Below are 17,848 nucleotides of genomic sequence, written 5' to 3' on the forward strand. Positions count from 1 at the left end.
TCGCGACCTCGAGCCTGCCGAGCGTGCGCGCGCGCTCCTGGACGGACTCCTCCGTCTCGTCTCCCTTGTCTTCATGCGGGCCCACATTGGCATAGCTTGCGATCCTCGCACCGTTCTCAATCTGGCTCCTGTTGCGCGCTCGCGCGCCACCGCCGGACCACGCGGCGGAGTGATGTCTGCTTTGCCGTGCACTTGAGCTCTGCGAGGCGTCCCGCTGTCCCGGGCTAGCATCGAACGAGCCGAGCGGGCCATCGGGGTACGGACTCGGCCAGAGCCCCGCGCCGACGCCCGCTGGGCGACGGCCGGAGATGGACGCGCGGAGGTGGCGCATGTCGGCGTCGCTGGTCCTGCGCAGCGTCCGTGCGCGCGAGGGGTCGTCTGGGTCTTTGAGCTCGCCCGACGAGGCTAGCGCAGGGACGAAGCACGCGATCGCGTCTGCGGAGTCCTCCTTCATGTTGCTTGCTCTCTCGTCTCCGTGCAACGTGTCCTCGTCGGACGTCCTGATACCCCTGCCCCCGCCTGGAGGCGGTGGCGGCCTGCGTCCCGCGCCGAGCTCCGCCATATCGACGTTGCAGTCCCACGGCAGCCCGCGCGCCTCCATGTCCGTGCGCGCTTTCCTCCGCTTACGGCGCTTGCGCACGATCCACACGATGCCTGCGCCCACGCACGCGAGGACGCCGACGCACCCGAGCACGAGCGCGGTGACGAACGTCGCGTTTCCGCGGACCTCGAGCGCCGTCGTCGCTGTGGGAATCGGGATGGGCTTGCCATCGGAGCGCGTGCTCATTGGCGGGGGCGCGGCGGGGGTCGTGCTGCTGGTGTGCGGCGTGACGGAGGGGAGGGAGGTGAAGGCTTCGGTAATGGCGGGGGTGGGGGCGGTTGTGGGCAGGCCGGCGGGGTTGGGGGCTTTGGAGGTGGATGCGGCGGGGTGGGCGGGGAGACGTCGTCTGTGAGGGGCGTATCGGTCATTGAGATGGAGGGCGTTGGGAGGAGGCAGTCCGGGGAAGCGGAAGGGCAGGATGCAGAGGGGTCGGACCAGCCGGTGGACTTGGAGAGTCGTTCAGGCATGGACGTTGGGGTTGGGACAACGAGCGAGCTCGGAGGAACTGGGTCGGTAGTTGGGATGCGCGTTGGAACACTGTTCACCACTGCGCTGCCTGGACTCGGGTTTGCGCTTGGACTTGTGTTGGCGGCGATAGGTGAACTTGAGACGGACGCAGGACCTAGAGAGGTAGCGACCAGCACTCCGTTGGAGCCCAACACCAGGTCGGGCGCGTACGCACGAGATGCTGCTTTGCCACGATCTATGTATTGATACAAGTTGGCGTGAAGTGGCATGGCTCTTGACGGTCTTGACGAGGGCAGCGCGCCCGGCGCATGAGATTTAGTTGCTTCCAGAGCAGAGCAGGAGGTGGTGGAATATAATTCGTCTCATCGCCAACCATGAACATATACATTTGCTCTGGCCCGGTCTGAACTGGAAGGGACAGTGGATGACAGGGGGTGGCTGTGAAGCTCATTTAGTGACGCGCCCCGAGACGCGTCGGTAGAGCAGTCCCGTGACTCGTCTTTTCTCCACCCCCTCTTTCCGTGAACGTCGACAGCGATGGACAGCGACGAGGATCTTGCAAGGTGCGTAAAAGATGAACCATTTTGCTTTCAGACACTCAGTAGAGACAACAGAGCCATCGCGCTCAGCCTACAGGACCAGGCCAACAAGCCCAAGGCTCAGCCCGAAGTGCACGTCATAGACGACTCGTCAGACGACGACGAAATAACTATTCTAGACGAGGACCCGCAATTCAGCAGGGACCTCAAGCGCGCCATGAAGCAGTCCAAGGCAGAGGCGGAAACCTCAGCTTCCACTTCCAGAAACGCCACGTCCCCCGCCCCTCCAGCGCGTCGGGCTCGGCCGCGCACACGCATACAACGACGCCCGCGTCCGAACTCACGGCTTCATCAGCCCAGGCGCCGGGTGCACCATCTGGCTTCATCTCAGAACGCGCAAAGATGGAACAGGAACGTCTTGCTCGGCTGAAGCGTCTTCGCGGCGACAGCGTCACCGATACCACATCCGCAGACCAGGGCGACCAGATTCCGGTGATGAAAAGGCAACGCGTTTCGCCTTCACGCGCGTACGCCGGTAATAACCGTGCCGCTCACAGCGTCTCCGCCTTCGCCTCTTCGTCCTCGTCTGGCGTCGATGAGGCGGGCGGGAAGGGTGGCGGGAAGGAGAAAGGAAAGGAGAAGGAAAGAGACGTGCCCACTATTGACAGGACATTCTGGGACGGCGAGCTCAGGCCGACAGCAAACAGGCATGCAGAGCCGAGGGCGGACGGGCGGGCTACGTTCAGGCTGTCAGAGGTTATCGGACATGTACGTCTCTCCTCCGCACCTCGCTTTCGTCTCTCTTCCTCTCTTCAACGAGTCTCATTGTCTCATTATCTTACATGCACGATGTGCTGTTACGAAAACGCAGAAATCCAACATCGAGTTCGCGATTCTCTCCTCCTTTAGCACGTCCATCTCCTGGATCTACGAGTTCTTCGACCCGCACACGCCCGTCATCTTTGTCGCGCAGCCTGATTCCTCGGGAAACGCGGCGCTCAAGAACGTGCTTCCGAACTGGCTCATGACGACCCCGTTCTTGCGGAACGGGTATGGGTGCCAGCATATGAAGGTGCGCCATGCGCATATCGAGTAGACGTCCCGAATGGCGCTAACGGAGAATGGCAGTTCATGTTGGTTGGTGCTTGGTTCGCTTTGTGACTGGGACAGCGAATAGGATGGCTGACTTGGTACGATGATGGGGGACCAACAGCTGTTTTACAAGGACGGACGTCTCCGTGTCGTTATTTCGACTGCAAACCTGATCGACTATGACTGGCGGGATATTGAGAATGTATGCCCTTTCTCACCCTCCCCGTTCTGTTATTAGTGATATTTCGGATTGACGGTCATTCGTCACACAGGCTGTCTGGTTACAAGACGTCCCTAGGCGCCCCTCGCCCATCCCACACGACCCCAAAGCAAAGGATGACTTCCCCTCGATCATGCAGAATGTCCTCCGCTCGGTCAACGTGCGCCCAGCGCTGGCGAATATGCTCGCTAACGACGTACGTATATCTGCCTCTCTCGCATGGCCCCTCCCTCACTCGATCTCACGCTGACTCCACGGTCGCACGCAGCACCCAAACCTCCCCCTGCAAACCATCGCAGACCTGCGCACGCACTGGGACTTCTCAAAAGTCAAAGTGAAGCTCGTCCCGAGCATCGCAGGGAAACACGAGGGCTGGCCCGCGGTCGTGCAGAGCGGGCACCCGCGGCTGATGAAGGCCGTGAGGGACATGGGCCTGCGGACGGGCAAAGGCAAGGCTGCGAAGGAGCTGGTGGTGGAATGCCAGGTTCGTCCCCTGTTCTCCACTCTTCTTCGCTGTTGTGTACCGGACACCATGGAAGTGGCTGACCACCATTAACATATATAGGGCTCCTCGATAGGCACGTACACCACCCAGTGGCTCAACGAGTTCCACCACTCCGCGCGTGGCGAGTCCGCCGAAGACTGGCTCGACGCGCCGCGCTCGCGCCGCACGAAGCTGCCGTTCCCGCCCGTCAAGATTATTTTCCCGAGCTTGAAGCGCGTGCGCGCGACGGCGCTCGGCGAGCGCGGTGGAGGTACGATGTTCTGTAAGCGGGCGCAGTGGGAGGGGAAGAACTTTCCTAGAGGATCCTTTTATGAGAGCGAGAGTCGGGGTGGGAGGACGCTGATGCATACCAAGGTGAGTCAGCATAACCCCTCTTGTGGCCTCACTAGTCTAGGACCGGGTGAAAGGGAGATGCTAATGCCTCGGACTCACACAGATGATCATCGGCACGTTCCGCTCCAACCCGCTCGTCAGCGTAGGGGCTGGCACGTCGAAAAGTGCTCCTCAAAAGAAACAGCTCGAAGACTCTGAAACTGAGCCAGAAGATGATGATGTAGATCCAGACATCCAAATCGTCAACGAACCCATCGGGTGGGCGTACGTTGGTTCGCACAACTTCACACCCTCCGCGTGGGGCACGCTTTCGGGCTCGTCGTTTAATCCTTCACTTAATGTTCGTCTTTTCTCCGCCCGCTTGAGTTTGTCGTCCCGAGGTGCTGACAATAGATCCGTCCATGCATTGCTAGAATATAAACTACGAATTGGGCATCGTCATGCCACTATATAACGACGAGGACATCGACAGAGTGAGCTGTTTCAAGCATCCGCCGAAGAAGTATGGTTCGGATGATGTTCCTTGGGTGCGTTCGTTTAGTTTTCTTGTCCTTATTCAGCGGTATCTTCGCATACTAACCCATGTATGTTGTGTAGATGCAAGACGAGTCATTGATTCTACGCGAGATTGCTGCTGCTAGCAGCTGATGTTGCGATCCTTGTTCTGTAGAATGCCACCATGCATTACTTGTATCAACTCAGCTGATACATATGATCCTGAACCCGCGTTCTTATATGAGATTGGATGCGCTATTCAGTAAACTCATGGTGAGGTGAGATCAAGGCTCCTATCTTAATTTCCGAGGAATGCCTGCAGACCCTTGCCGATGTTCATGGTGGCCTCTGAATCGGAGTCAGGTAGCTTCACGCTGCGGAATCGGCGCCTGTCCGTGTCGTTATGGTCCTTTTCTCATGCTAACTTCGTATTCTGTTAAAAGACTAGGTCGATGTTTAGAAATGGCCTTTTCAAATGCATGCGGCAACTAGACAACCTAGGAGATCACTTGACAGCACTCGCCTTCACGGTTTGCACCAACTCCTATCATCCCACTCCATATTTAGTTGCTACGGCCAACAAACTGCAAATTTCCTGAAGGAAAATAAGGGGAAAGGGGGCTGAAAAGCTTTCTTGCCCAACCTACCTCGCCAGAAAGGCTGACGAGATTTTTCCCTTTTCTCCCCATACCATGGCTTTTGGCCAAAATGACATCGACAAACGAAAGTCTCCTAACTCTCTACTATGGTCAACCGGCAACCTGTGCGAAATTTTTCCCTTTTCCCGGATGAAGTTTCGTCAGAAATGTGGCGGAAAAAATCCCGTTCAGCTCGCCCCTTCTTTAGCTCATTTTCCTGCAGTATGCAAGTGCGAATCACCTCCAGAATCCATCCCATCACTCGCCACAGCCGGCACTAGCAACGACAGCGTCTGGTGCGATGCGTATGATGTGGTATGATGCGGCTTGGACTAGCGCCTATCTGGTTACGATAGCACTTGCCCTTATCAATGTACAAATATCCAAAGTAAGCTTATGTGGCATCGCAACGCCTCGCACGACTCTCAAGTCCAATTCTACCAATACCTTCTAACACTCAAACCGCCCTATCAATCATTCCATTCCGCGCCCGTCAGATCCAGTGCGGCCGCTCATATATAAACGCGTCCCCTTGGTGTCTGCCTGACTTTTATCTCCCTGTATCACCCCAATCACTCCGCGTCGCGCGTTTCCGCGTAACGGTTCAGCGGTCAGCAAGATTCAAAAGGAATGAGAACCACGGTGACATCGATCAACATCATCATTAGGTACCAATATGACACTTGGACCCAGAGGAGAAGAGAATCCGGCGGTAGAATTCATGCGTGGACCATTGATAGGTAGTTTGATTGGAATGGGGTAAGTGTGGGCGGACTTTACTAGTAATGGCATAATCATCTAAGTGCACAGGCTATATGGAATAACATGCTTGCAAGCTGTGTTCTACTACAGGGCTTACCCGGGGGATCGTTGGAGCCTCAAGTTGCTTGTGAGTTCCCTATATACAAGAACGTCCGCTTATTGTTCACTATCTCACCGGGCAATCGAATACTAGGTGGGCATAGTGTGGTTTGTGGAACCCCAGCATAGACTATCAACACTATCTCACTGCTGTCCGCCATAACGCTCTACAGGACACTCGAGACTGCACATGCGTGCCTGTCAATAACCGTCATTAACAAGATGTTGATACAGGCGTTTGGGAATAATCTTGTAGTATCATCTACAAACTGGTCTGTGTACCACGTTATTTATCCGTGCCAACGCTAAAATGAGTCCATACCTGGTTAGGGAGTTCATGGTAAGCTGTCACGGTGCTACTGTAAATTGCCACTAGTCTAATGCAGCATCCTTGCGCTTAGATGGTATTTACACTGGGTGTAAGTTTGACAAAAATATTACTAAACAGGGGGCTTACTCTGAAGATCAGTTTTTGACTGATTTTGTGGTGTACATGTACGTGAATGAATTGAAAATGATATAACACATTAACTATACTCACGTACTATAGTTACTTCATGTGGAAAATATGGACGTGTAGGTTACATGGTTCGTATATATAGTTAGTTTGATGTCTTGATAGCCGCTAGTCACACGAAGAATATGGCCAGTTTTATTGATGGTAAGTAACACTAAATCGGCTATAGATTATGTGGTACTACCACCAGTATAACTAGCTCCCCGTAATTCTCGCAAGGACAAGTAAGCTACGGGGAAATTAGAGTCGTCATCAGCTGATCATAGATCAGGCATCAGTTTATGGGGGTCTATCGATATGTAGGCTGATTTGATTTCTTCAAGTTCTCAATGTGACGATCTCTTCACCTAGGTTAAAGAACGAGCTATGGGTTGACTACCGAAGCTGGGTGTTTGTAGGTTTAATACTTACTGGCGCATACTATGCCTAGCTGAAGTTCGTACAGCCACTCAACCTAGCGGGAAATATGTTGTTTATTGTTGGAGACGTTTTCTCCTCTGCTATACTGGCGTATCACTTGAGGAAGCACCTTGATATTCGAAAAGGGTTTGTTGAACGGTATTATGCCTTTCAAGCCACTGATAAACTGTATCAACTCAGCTCCTCACTTAACCGTCTGCTTTATCGCCTTGTTGTATATACTGTTGCTACGGGAACATTGACTAGTTTGCTTGACATTGTAGCACTGGCATTGGTGAGCGTAGCTCAATCTTCGACATCCAATCATTTTTAATGAGAACGTTCTCCGGTAATATAGACGATCGACCAGAAAGGAGACACAGCTTACACCTCAATAGTGATATTCCAAAATCGAAGTGAGTACTATATGAAAATGTTCACCAATAGTGCCCTTAACGACATCTATTTCTCAGTCTATGCTAACTCCTTGCTCGCATCGTATGAAACTTCACCTTATTCTGCCCCCAGACTGCCGGTTGACCATCCCCCCGGTTAGAGTAAACATGCGCAAGATTAATCTGAGAAGCCTCAGCTCGCCTCTTGACCCTGATCTGCACTTGGAAATCATGGATAATTCTCGTTCTATACGATTTGCCCATGAAACAAGGGCAGAATTGGACGGTATCCAAACACCATCTTTGACTTTCCCGGCGCCATCATTACACGATGTGGAGTTCGGTTTAAGTCCAAGAGTTTCCCGTGAAGAGACAGGCCGCCAGAGCCGTGTAAGTCCTCGTATGCTGCATAGGTTGGTAATGATGCTCAGTGCTAACGGGATTGCTACTCAACTCAGTCTCAAACAACTATGATGAAGGTCGGGTTTGCAAAGTCGTCGAATGGGTCTCGGCATACGGCGAAAGCAACACCGGATGTTCGAAGAGCCTCCATCGGATAGTACACAGACTACACAGACTATGTAACATGAGTGAGAAAGTGGGTTCAGTTGCACATGCTGAGAGCCAACCGTTACTAGACAAATGGGGTAGGACCGTGGGCCAAATATTGTATTTGAATGATCATGATACTTATTTTTGAATCCGTTAAATAATATGCAGGAACGGTACAAATGCCTTCTCAGCTGTCTGCATCCGCGTCTGCCTCCTCTTGCGCTGAATTCGACTAATGGATGGTACACAGCGGTTAGAACAAAATAAGTCATAGGTCAAACAGCGACTTTACCTCCTCTTCTGTTGATAGAGGAACCGCACCCGTGGCGGTGTCCCACACACGCAGCGTGTGGTCCATGAACCCGCCAACGAAGCGCTTTCCGTCCGGGGAGAAAGCAGCAGCCCGTATACCATCTTCACCGCCCTCCAAAGGGCCAAGAATGCAGTCGCCCGTAGACGCATCCCAGATCCATATTGTCGAATCGTCAGCGCCGGCAGTCAGCAGCTTCGTACCGTCTGGCGACCAGTCTACAGCCCCGATTGGGCCTGTGTGAACGCGGATAGGATCGAACGAGAGGGCTGCGGTCGCGATGTCCCAAACGCGAACGGTGAAGTCGTCCGAGCCGCTGATGAGGCAAGAGCCGTCGGGTGAGAAGCACACGGCGCGAACCGGGCCATCGTGCTGAAACGGTCCTGCGAGTCGCTGGTAGTTTTCCAAGTCCCAGATGTAGATGCATTTGTCGTCTCCACCACTCGCCACCTTGGTCAAGTCTTCTGTCACCGAGAGCGTACGAACAGCATCGGTGTGCGCCTCGAGAAGCTGTTGCACCTGGCTTGTGAGTGCATCCCAAAACCGCACAGTCCCATCCTTGCCTCCGCTGATCGCTCTAGAGCCGTCAGGTGTCAGCTCGACAGCGTAAACTGATCCATCGTGGCTATTGAGAGGTTCCATCAGCGACTCCATAGCTGCCGTGTCGAACAGGCGAATGGAGCCGCTATCTGATGCCGTTGCGAGCTTCGCGCCGTCCTCAGAGATGGACAGTGCATTGGTGAGATCATGGTGACATGGAAGTTCACCAACCTGGAGCCCAGTCTGCGCATTCCAGATTCGTACCAGAGGTTCTTCTCCCGCAGTTGCAAAGCGTTGCCCGTCTAGGAACCACGTGGTAGCTAACACAGACGCTCCAGCTTTCATTTTCCCGGGATTACTGCGTCTCTGTTCTTCTACAAAGTAGAAGCATCGTTCAGCCGATTCTTTGAAGGCAGCGTGCTCATCGTCAGAAAGCTGATGGGGACTGGTCATCACGATGTATACTTGGCTCACAGAGTGGTGCTCACCGACGGAAGTGTTGCTTTGCCTGTCCGTGCATCCCAAATCTGAACTCGAGGAGGGGCACCGCTATCAGCTGAAGTAAAGTACATCCCATCAGGAGAGTATGAGACGCTCCGTACGTGATCTCCGTGTGCGTATAACGCCCCCCGGAACAAAGCCTGACCCGTGCTGACGTCCCAAACGCGAACTTCGCGGTCAAAGGAGCCACTAGCAATGCGCGTGTTGTCGGGAGACCATGCCACGCAGTTGACCCCGTCCCTGTGACCTCGAAACGGACTCTTCACGGGCCTTCCCGTCCGAGCATCCCACAGCCGCACGGTAGAATCGTCTGCGCCGCTTGCGAGGAATTTTCCATCTGATGAGTACATCACCGACTTGACCATGCCTTGATGTCCCTCGATGAGCAACGCCGCTATGTCAGGGTTCGTCAAGTCGAAGATGCGAACCTTGCAATCGATGCAACCGGTCGCGATTCGTTTCCCGCTCGGCTCCCAGGCGATGGAGAATATCATACCGTGATGACCCCCGTACTCAGATACGAGGGAGTAGCTGTATGCGTCCCATAGTCTGAGTTTTCCTTCGCTGTCACCGCTAGCAATGTACTGTCCGTCTGGAGAAATAGTGGCAGGCCACACCTGATTCGAGTCCTCGCCACACTTTAGGACCTGTACAAGTGTGTTCCTGGTGTCTGCGACGTCCCAGACGCGCACAGTGCCGTCATCGCTGCCAGATACAAGAACCGTTCCGTCGGGAGAATAGCAAATGCCGTCGACTTCGTCTGTATGTCCGTGCATCGTACCACCTACTTGCGTACCCAGGGTTGCATCCCAGATGCGGATTGTATGGTCCCGTGAGCACGTCGCGATGGATTTTCCATCAGGTGTGTATGCGATGGCCATGATACCCTTCGTGTGACCTGTGAAAGGCTTCGAGTCGCCTCCGTTTGTCTCCTCTGTAGTTCGAGGATCAACACTTCGCATTTCAGGTGGAGTGTCTTCTTGCTGTGTTTCTGGTGTGGTAACCATGGTTGGGGTTTCAGATGACTGGCGGCCGAGGTTGGATGAGGGAGAAGACAGCGGAAGGACAAGAAAATCAAGCAGCCTGGACAAAGGGGAGGCGAATAGTAGCGGGTCCGATAGTCCAGTCAACGGACAAGCGCTTCAAAAAGAGCCTTCCCAAGGCGTTGTATCTTGCAGGGAGTATTTGTACAGGGAGATAGTCTGTGGGGAGGGGAGCAGGGAAGGTACCGGGTCGTGGGAGTCAATTACGTAAGGTGGCGGGAGCGAAAGTTGCGGGTTCAGGCTTGTCTGGGAAGGTTTGAGCAGCGGAAAATGAAAGAGACAGGGCAAGCACAGCAGAAGAGATGCCGCGAGACGTTCCTTATCAGGAAGGTCCCCAGCCTCCAGGCCCCTCCAAAACACCCCCGATTTTCTCCCTCCCCTCCCCCCGCCCGCCTTGCCAACGAGACCCCACGCATCTCCAACTTCCATCACACCTACCCTCCCCTTCCCCCTCCCCCCCTCTCCCGAGCCCCTCCCGCCTCTTGACTCACACAGGGACCTCACAGCAATCGGTATATTATTCGCCTGGGATAATAACACTATCGCCGACAACATGTCAGACGACGCCGACGTGGAAATGCTCGACATGCTCCCCAGCACCCCGCGGGTGAACTTCCATCACAGTGCGCCCATCTCCGTCCCGCCTATCGCGGCGCGGCCCATACCGGTCTCGGTTGCACCCTCGGCGTCGCGCCCACCGTTAACGACGTTGCGCTCGACGTCGTCATCGTCGTCGTCGCGGGGCACGGTGGGGGCGTACCCCGCTGAGGCCGGAGATGTGGAGCCACATTTAGTTTCAGGGGATGAAGGAGAAGGTTCGCGGTCGGGCGAGAACGAAAGCGCGTCTGAGGACGAAGAGGAGGGCGAGGGCGAGGGTGAAGAAGGGGACGAAGGCGAGGAGGCTGAGGGCGAGGGCGAGGAGGGAGAAGACGGTGAAGAGGCTGAGGAAGCTGAGGAAGCAGAAGAAGGCGACGAAGAAACAGACAGCGAAGAAGAGGACGACGACGACTCGGTCGTCGAGATCCCCCCGCCAGGCCAGCGTGAGCCTAGTGCCAAGCCACTCACAACGCCGCCCGCAGCCGTGCCCGTCACATCCGTCGCGTCCGCGTCCGACCTCCCCGCCCCGCCTATGACCGCCGAATCTGACATGACCGCCGTCGGCACCGACACCACCGAAGCCACTAAGGCATCATCCAGCAAGCCGAGCTCAAAGGCCGTAAAGAAAAAAGGGCGCCCGCGCTCTCCCTCACCTGGAACGCCGCCTCCACCGCCCCCGCCCCCGTTGCAGACGATCCGGCTCGAGATTCGGCTGGGCGGGCCGGAGAACTACGAGGTGGACGTGCGCGCTTTGGCCCGGGAGACGGGGCAGCGTCCGCCATCGCCTGCGCTGCCTACAACGCATCTTGGCAAGCACTATGCGACAGACGTCGAGCATGAGGGAGGTGCCGGTGGAGATGGTACAGGGGAAGGAGGGACCGGGCCGCCCGAGGGGGCTAAACGAAAGAGGAAGGTGTGTCTGATCCGTTGTCGATTTGATTAAATGCTGATTAGGTCATATTGAACCCGTATTGGGCGTCTATTGTGGCGCACAGAAAAAGAACCACGCGTCCGAGTACTATGACACGGCCGACCCGTTCATCGACGACTCGGAGCTCGCTATCGACGATAGACATTATTTTGCGCAGACGAAGCAGCAGGGATTTTATGTTTCGAGTGGAGAGGTTGCGCTTCTCAAGGACAAGTGCGTTGTATCTTATGTTCTCCTATGTGGTCCTATGCTCATTGCCCACTACATCACCTTTTCCTCACCAACTATGCGCATGTACTCATCCGCCTACACCCAAACGCGCGCATATACCCAACTTTTCGTACTTCAACTCACGCATACCCTACATACACCCACCTTTTCAATCCTTTCTCGTACCCAACCCATCGCCTCACAACAGAACCCCTGCCCGAAAACCCAAGTCCAAAAAGAGCCCTGCACATGAAGTTCCCGGCGGTGCCAACGGGACGCACGCCAAACCAGACCCTGCACGGGAAAACCCCGTGCTCAGCTCGCTGAGCGTGAGCGCCGCGCTCGTCGGCTCGCGGCAACCTGGCGCGCCCGAGGGCAAGCGGCGGAAGAACTATACGGTCGTGGAGGAGAACGGAAAGAAGCGGAAGGTTGTGGATATTGTGAGTTTCGTTTTTCATCCGTTTTGTTCTGGGCGTAGAGAGGATGAGGGTTCTGATGGTTTTTGCTTATCTTGCACATATACCCACCTGGCTGCCTTTATCGTCGTTATATGCGTCTATTCTTCCTTCTTCTTCGACTCGGATTTGTACAGCGAGACTTCAAGCCCGAGCTCCAAACAGCATTCGATGATCTCAAAGCTGCCATTTCAAATCGTACGCATCTTCGTATACAAGCTACCATGGGCCCTTCCTGATATTTGGCTATGTAACAGAAACATGGGAGAACAAATCCAAGTTCCCGCCAACACTCAAGCCCCTGCTAGCCGAGGTTGCACTCAAAGCTGTGCACCTGGGCGAGTACGATGACGACTTTTTCAACCTCATGCCTGTCTTGTTCCCGTATAATCGGTTTACTATGTCTGTGAGTCGTGTCGTTTCCCTCTCGACATGAAGCGAAAAACATGGGCACGGGCGCTAACATCTAAGTTGATTTATAGAAACTCATCAAACGCCTCGTATTCGTCGACCATGTCAAGATCCTCACGGACGAGCAGGAGAAGCTACTCGCGCAGCTCGCCGCGCTCACGAAGGAGGGTTTCCCGCGCGCGAAGGAGGAGTGGGAGCGCGCCGTTGTGCAGTGGGGTGAGTCCTCTCGCCCATTTCCCCCGTCTACTCGTCCTAACGAATCACAATTGTACTCAGAGAAGCGCCAAGAGAAGCGCTCGGACGGTACGCCGGTAGCTGGCGGACCGGGCTCCGATATCAAAGACGAAGAAATGGCCGAACCCTCTGCTACCGCCAACGCGCTGTCTACTGCCTCGGCTCTGGACGGGGGCGCCGACGACGGCGGTGAGGGCAGAGAAGAGGGCGCGGGCGGCATGGCAGGGAGAGACGCGCACCCGCCGGCGCAGAAGTACAGACTGACGGAGGAGATGAAGCAGATCATATGGCAGCTCGTGTTGCTGAGCAACGAGTGCTGTCGGTTGGAGAATGAGAAGAAGTGAGCTCTCTCCTGTTCTTCTCGGAGCTTCGGTTGGGACGCGGTGTGCTGATGTGATTTGGCTGTGTTTTGTAGTGAACTCGAAGGGAATAATCAGATTGTGAGCGAGCAGGGGACGCGGAAGGTGTTGTATCAGAAGGTGCGGAACGTCTCACGGAGATGAGTCTGGAGCATCGCGCTGACGGTGTTTGGTAGATTGTGGCTTCATTCCCGCCTGGATGGCTTAACTCGGGTCAGATATCGCGTGATGGTGCGTACAGCATTTCCTTGAACTGTTGCCATTGTTCCTGATCAGTAAATGCAACTTACAGTGAGCGCCATGAAGAAGAAGCTCGAGAAAGAGGCTATGGAAGCTGAGGGTTAAACGTTAAACGTTAACCTTGCGGCCCCTGGTGTCCCTCCACCTCCAGTCGTGGATACTTGTGTCACTTCTGCATCCTGGCTGCGCGACTTACCCTGAGAATTTCAGCGCCGACATTTTTCTCTGGCTTCTTCCTCATTCTTCCCGCACTTATGTGATGTCACCGAGTGATGGACGGTTGTTCTCCCCGCGTACCTGTTTGATGAGGTCTGCTTCATATTATCATTATTCCTTCATTCCTTCGCCATTCATATGTTTCCTTTATTCGATAACACTCCCATCCCGTACAGTCTTCGGATCCTCGCATGCTCTACATTCGGCCTTCCCTCCCATCACCCGCCTTGCCTACCGCATGTCGTGCACTCTCTTTTCACTGCCCCCACTGCCTTTCAGCTATACACACGGGCTGGTCGTTTTATCCACTCGCCTTCCTCATGTCGCCGTACCTTACGTATCGCTCGCCCTAGTCAATGACACGCAACCGTGCACGTCGCTTACGCTCATGTTTCTTAGCTTTATATCCTCACGTCAACCCGTACAGTACTCGTACCAGTTAATTATGATGGTGTTTTCGTAGTGTATATTTTCGTCGTCGTTTTCATCGATGATTTGGTAAGTGGTTTGAGTCTTTCACTGATCTTGATCAGGTTGTAAGGATTCTTTTTCTTATTTCAGTCAGCCGGCATGAAACAAAGCTAAGCGGAGCCTTATGCACATGTTTCAGATGTTTGTTTTTGGTCTATAGTCGACTGTAACCACGATATTTGGGTGTCGCGCGCGGCTATCGTGGGACTTTCTAACAATTCTTTGCATGCTGTGCACTGTGCGCAGCGTTTTCTCTTTCAGCGCTTCTCGAACACTTAGTGGCGCCCGCATTGCTCACGTCCCTAACGTTAACACTCATGTCGCCCGACCTCATGCCTGATCTTTCAGAGATACAAGGACAACCAGTGGCTGAAACCGCAGATGTCGCACACTCCATTGCACAATCTCAAAACGCAAAGCCTGCCGGAGACGAAGGTCAACCCAAACCCTTTTCTGGCCATACGAATGGAGTCTGGGCTGTCGCGTATTCCCCTGACGGGAGGCGCATTGCTACTGGATCGAGAGACAGGACTATCCGCATCTGGAGCAGCAAGACAGGCAAACAGGAAGGAGAAACGATCAAGGGCCCTGCATCCGCGGTCAGGACCCTCTCTTATTCGCCTAATGGCAAGTTCCTCGTGTCTGGCACCTATGGCCAGCTGTTGCAGTTCTGGGACGCGGGGGACGGGTATAAACAAGTGGGGGATGCGGTCAAAGCGGAAACCAGGAGCTTGTTGTCGGTACAGTACTCACCCGATGGAAAGCTCGTGGCCAGCGCCGGCGGGGACTCTGGCAAAGTCAAGCTTTGGAACGCGCTCACGCACAAGCTTGTAGTCGAGCTAGATGGCAGTGCTGGCAGTGAGGTTTATTCTGTCACCTGGGCACCAGGCGGAAATCGACTTGCCGCCGCTTCAAACGACCATCAGATTCGCATCTTCGACGTGGAGAAGTGCAAGCTAGCGATTCCCCCCATTAACGTACACAAGGGCGAAGTGAACGTGGTGGCGTACTCGCCTAACGGCGCCTTCCTTGCGAGCGGGTCGGACGACCGTACTATTCGCATATGGGGTGCGGAGACAGGAAAGACTGCCAAAGGGCCATTCAGATGGTTTGGTGTTGCCAGTGTCGCGTGGTCTCCAGACAGTCAGCATCTCGTTGCTGGCAGTAGATCGCCTGACTTGGTCGTATGCGTCTGGGATGTCGACAAGGGCCAAATGCTTTTCAATGGTTCTCTCCACAGACACATTGGTTCGATCTGGGCGGTCGCTTATTCGCCAGACGGGAAATACTTTGTGTCAGCAGATAACAGCTCGGAGAGGGCGGATGCCGGGCGAATACAGGTTTGGGATGCAAATACTGGTAAAGCGGTGCTTCCTGTGGTGAGTGCGACGTTGAAATATGTCGATTCATCTGACCAGACGTGCAATTGGGATCATGGTAGATCTCAGACGCAGAACAGCGTGAACTTGAAGAGAAAAACAAAGGTGGTCCCGGCCGTCATGTCCATTTTAGCAACGATGGAAAGATGTGCGCTGGAGAAGCCGTCACCGGTGTGGTGTGGTTCTCTGATGGGGAGCTTTTTGTGACCTCTGGCGCAGATGGAGGCGTGCAAGTCTGGGATTCACGAACGGGCCTCCAGGTGGGCGAGCCATTCAAACAAGGGCCTGTCAACGCACTGTCTATTTCTGCAGATGATAAGAAACTAGCAACCGCTTCCGATGACGCTACAGTGAGGCTGTTCGATATCGAATCAGGGGAGCTGTTACTGGGTCCACTTACGGGTCACACTGGCGCAGTCTTGGCCGTGAAGCTCGCTGCTGACGGCTCCCGTCTCGTCAGCGGAGGTAACGACGGGACAATTCGGTGCTGGGAGGGAGACACTGGAAAGATGGTGCACGTCCTTGAAGCCCATACCGGTCCTGTGTGCGCTCTCTCGCTCTCCAAGGATGAATCAAAGCTGGCCAGCGGTGCGGAGGATAACACCATTTTAATTTGGGATTGGCAGACGTTCGGCCGAGTTGCTGGTCCGTTCCGTCACGATGACTGCGTACGTGCACTCTGCTTCTCGCCGGATGGGACATGCCTACTCAGCGGCTCCGACGACTGTACCGCGCGAGCTTGGAACATTACCACCGGAAATCTAGTGTTCGACGCCATACAGATACATTCAGGCCCGGTCGGTGCAGTAGACTGGTCTAGTGACGGTTCGACGCTGCTTACTGCTGGAACTGACGACTGGACGATCTGCGTTTGGAACGCCGCCACAGGCGAGCGCATACATGAGCCACTCGAAGGTCATGGTGGTAGTTTGAAGGCTGCCGCGTTCTCCCCCGATGGCGAGCGCATCCTGAGTGGTTCAAGAGACTGTACGCTCTGTATGTGGGATGTAGCCACAGGTGATATTCTCCTGGAGAAAACGAAGTCTGATAGTCAGGTATGGTACCATTCAGATTCTGACACAAAACCTGACGAACTGTGAGCGTTTGTTGCTAGAACGAGTCAGTTAGTCCTGGCCGCAGTCCATATGAACCCCAAGGAGATCTACGTGCGGGAAAGCGTACCACTGACCTGCCGAGGGTATGTTTTAACAGCATGACCTTCATGTCGCTATATCCTAAATATCATGGATGTAGCATTCGTACGACAGTTTTATGGAGGTCAGTTGCCCTCACATAATGCGCTACTAGCACTGAGATCACTGCTACGTCCTAGATTCCGGCTACTGTTACACGGCAGAGCAAGCAGGCCCACCAAGTTAGAAACTTTTGGGACGATGCAGACGTAAGTACCATTCCCTTCTGCACATTGCCGTTATATTCTTACTTCATTCTGGACCTCACGCTGATTTGACAATCTAATAGCACAAAGGTTCCGAAAGTATCCAGACCACCAAGCCTACCGAGAATCGCCAGCGCAAAATGGGCTTTTTGAAGGGTATATGGCGTATTCGACAAAATGAGTCTACATCGAAACACAGCGCAAAGCTCAAAGACAAGAGCGCAACTTATGCTTCTGCGAAGGGGCACGTCATGCGCCGCATCCGCCGTCACGGTACCAGGGACAAAGATGTGGTCACCGCTCGTGATAAGCCGGTACGTCATTGCGCATAGTTGCCTGTACTCGCTTTGGATGTTGTGCTGAAAATGAAGGTCAGCGCGTACTTGCAGCAGCAGAAAAGCCTCGCAGGAGGCGTAACTCGCAGGAAGAACCTGAGTCGGACGAAGGAAGCGATTCGCCAGAAGAATCAGAAGACCCCAATCCGCCTGACACTAGATCAGGTAGCGACAATGAGAGCGATCATGGCTTGGTTGACACTGTGTTCTTCTGCCTTTGTATTCCACATTGCAAATAATGACCGAGCGACCATGAAGTACGATCAGCATGTTTATCGTCAGAATCAACAGCTACTCCATCTTCTGTTTCAAAGATATTTACTTTGTATGTGGCAGGATGGAACATCAACTTAACCAATTCTTTGATACATCATCGTTTTTCGAACAGCCAATTGAAGTGAAAACATAAAGAAGAGCGGGGTAGAGTAACTCCAGGATATGTAGGAAGAGTGTTACTTTCCCCTTGGGACTCGGAAGGGTCAGTGGAGAAAGACAAATATAAGTATGCAAAGCAAAGCAGACGTTTCCTCCATGTAAAGAATCTGGCGTTGCTCATATCATATCCGCATCGTACATGTCCCTACTGCAGTGGTAGATAGACT

General features: G+C 54.1%; 5 protein-coding genes across 5 annotated transcripts; 4 read left to right on the plus strand and 1 right to left on the minus strand.

Annotated features, from left to right (window-relative positions):
- The first annotated feature begins 1,340 nt into the window (after positions 1-1,340).
- Positions 1,341-4,434, plus strand: CONPUDRAFT_168639 (phospholipase D nuclease). Its single transcript, XM_007775036.1, has 12 exons — positions 1,341-1,632; positions 1,684-1,901; positions 1,964-2,376; positions 2,480-2,680; positions 2,737-2,745; positions 2,822-2,902; positions 2,973-3,116; positions 3,189-3,404; positions 3,486-3,779; positions 3,862-4,098; positions 4,172-4,285; positions 4,356-4,434. The coding sequence occupies exons 1-12, from the start codon at positions 1,607-1,609 to the stop codon at positions 4,404-4,406; spliced, it is 2,004 nt and encodes a 667-aa protein (XP_007773226.1). The 5' UTR covers positions 1,341-1,606; the 3' UTR covers positions 4,407-4,434.
- A 1,133-nt stretch (positions 4,435-5,567) lies between these two features.
- On the plus strand, positions 5,568-7,300 carry CONPUDRAFT_146603 (uncharacterized protein; the record flags this gene model as incomplete). The annotated part of the gene is made up of 14 exons (XM_007775037.1): positions 5,568-5,650; positions 5,744-5,780; positions 6,009-6,092; positions 6,154-6,171; positions 6,201-6,247; positions 6,303-6,328; positions 6,375-6,413; positions 6,469-6,493; positions 6,621-6,663; positions 6,715-6,815; positions 6,870-6,963; positions 7,027-7,084; positions 7,142-7,166; positions 7,225-7,300. Coding segments are annotated over 14 exons (756 nt in total), but the record flags the coding sequence as incomplete, so codon positions are not given.
- A 420-nt stretch (positions 7,301-7,720) lies between these two features.
- On the minus strand, positions 7,721-9,465 carry CONPUDRAFT_139518 (WD40 repeat-like protein). The gene is made up of 3 exons (XM_007775038.1): positions 8,954-9,465; positions 7,908-8,900; positions 7,721-7,847 (listed from the first exon to the last, which is right to left on the minus strand). Exons 1-3 carry the CDS (start codon positions 9,458-9,460, stop codon positions 7,803-7,805), a joined length of 1,545 nt encoding a protein of 514 aa, XP_007773228.1. The 5' UTR covers positions 9,461-9,465; the 3' UTR covers positions 7,721-7,802.
- A 962-nt stretch (positions 9,466-10,427) lies between these two features.
- On the plus strand, positions 10,428-13,926 carry CONPUDRAFT_130315 (uncharacterized protein). Its single transcript, XM_007775039.1, has 10 exons — positions 10,428-11,519; positions 11,602-11,750; positions 11,956-12,187; positions 12,340-12,400; positions 12,460-12,608; positions 12,685-12,829; positions 12,890-13,187; positions 13,263-13,326; positions 13,383-13,437; positions 13,499-13,926. Exons 1-10 carry the CDS (start codon positions 10,563-10,565, stop codon positions 13,549-13,551), a joined length of 2,163 nt encoding a protein of 720 aa, XP_007773229.1. The 5' UTR covers positions 10,428-10,562; the 3' UTR covers positions 13,552-13,926.
- Positions 13,927-14,411: 485 nt separating this feature from the next.
- CONPUDRAFT_168642 (WD40 repeat-like protein) lies at positions 14,412-17,635 on the plus strand. The gene is made up of 7 exons (XM_007775040.1): positions 14,412-15,512; positions 15,575-16,567; positions 16,627-16,710; positions 16,767-16,790; positions 16,846-16,914; positions 16,995-17,225; positions 17,288-17,635. The coding sequence occupies exons 1-7, from the start codon at positions 14,451-14,453 to the stop codon at positions 17,483-17,485; spliced, it is 2,661 nt and encodes an 886-aa protein (XP_007773230.1). The 5' UTR covers positions 14,412-14,450; the 3' UTR covers positions 17,486-17,635.
- Positions 17,636-17,848: the final 213 nt, after the last annotated feature.

Source organism: Coniophora puteana (genome assembly GCF_000271625.1).
Source record: "Coniophora puteana RWD-64-598 SS2 unplaced genomic scaffold CONPUscaffold_13, whole genome shotgun sequence".
Classification (NCBI taxonomy): Eukaryota; Fungi; Basidiomycota; class Agaricomycetes; order Boletales; family Coniophoraceae; genus Coniophora; species Coniophora puteana.

Excerpts from the sequence above, each read along its gene's own strand:
- CONPUDRAFT_168642 (XM_007775040.1), top strand. The coding sequence starts at position 14,451 with ATGTCGCCCGACCTCATGCCTGATCTTTCAGAGATACAAGGACAACCA. Across the intron at positions 16,568-16,626 it reads AAACGAAGTCTGATAGTCAG|AACGAGTCAGTTAGTCCTGG; the intron begins GTATGGTACCAT and ends GTTTGTTGCTAG. Across the intron at positions 16,791-16,845 it reads CGTACGACAGTTTTATGGAG|ATTCCGGCTACTGTTACACG; the intron begins GTCAGTTGCCCT and ends GCTACGTCCTAG.
- CONPUDRAFT_130315 (XM_007775039.1), top strand. The coding sequence starts at position 10,563 with ATGTCAGACGACGCCGACGTGGAAATGCTCGACATGCTCCCCAGCACC. Across the intron at positions 12,401-12,459 it reads CAAAGCTGCCATTTCAAATC|AAACATGGGAGAACAAATCC; the intron begins GTACGCATCTTC and ends GCTATGTAACAG. Across the intron at positions 12,609-12,684 it reads ATAATCGGTTTACTATGTCT|AAACTCATCAAACGCCTCGT; the intron begins GTGAGTCGTGTC and ends GTTGATTTATAG.
- CONPUDRAFT_139518 (XM_007775038.1), bottom strand. The coding sequence starts at position 9,460 with ATGATATTCTCCATCGCCTGGGAGCCGAGCGGGAAACGAATCGCGACC. Across the intron at positions 8,901-8,953 it reads GCAAAGCAACACTTCCGTCG|CTTTCTGACGATGAGCACGC; the intron begins GTGAGCACCACT and ends AGTCCCCATCAG. Across the intron at positions 7,848-7,907 it reads CTCTATCAACAGAAGAGGAG|TCGAATTCAGCGCAAGAGGA; the intron begins GTAAAGTCGCTG and ends ACCATCCATTAG.
- CONPUDRAFT_168639 (XM_007775036.1), top strand. The coding sequence starts at position 1,607 with ATGGACAGCGACGAGGATCTTGCAAG. Across the intron at positions 3,117-3,188 it reads CGAATATGCTCGCTAACGAC|CACCCAAACCTCCCCCTGCA; the intron begins GTACGTATATCT and ends GGTCGCACGCAG. Across the intron at positions 4,099-4,171 it reads CGTTTAATCCTTCACTTAAT|AATATAAACTACGAATTGGG; the intron begins GTTCGTCTTTTC and ends ATGCATTGCTAG.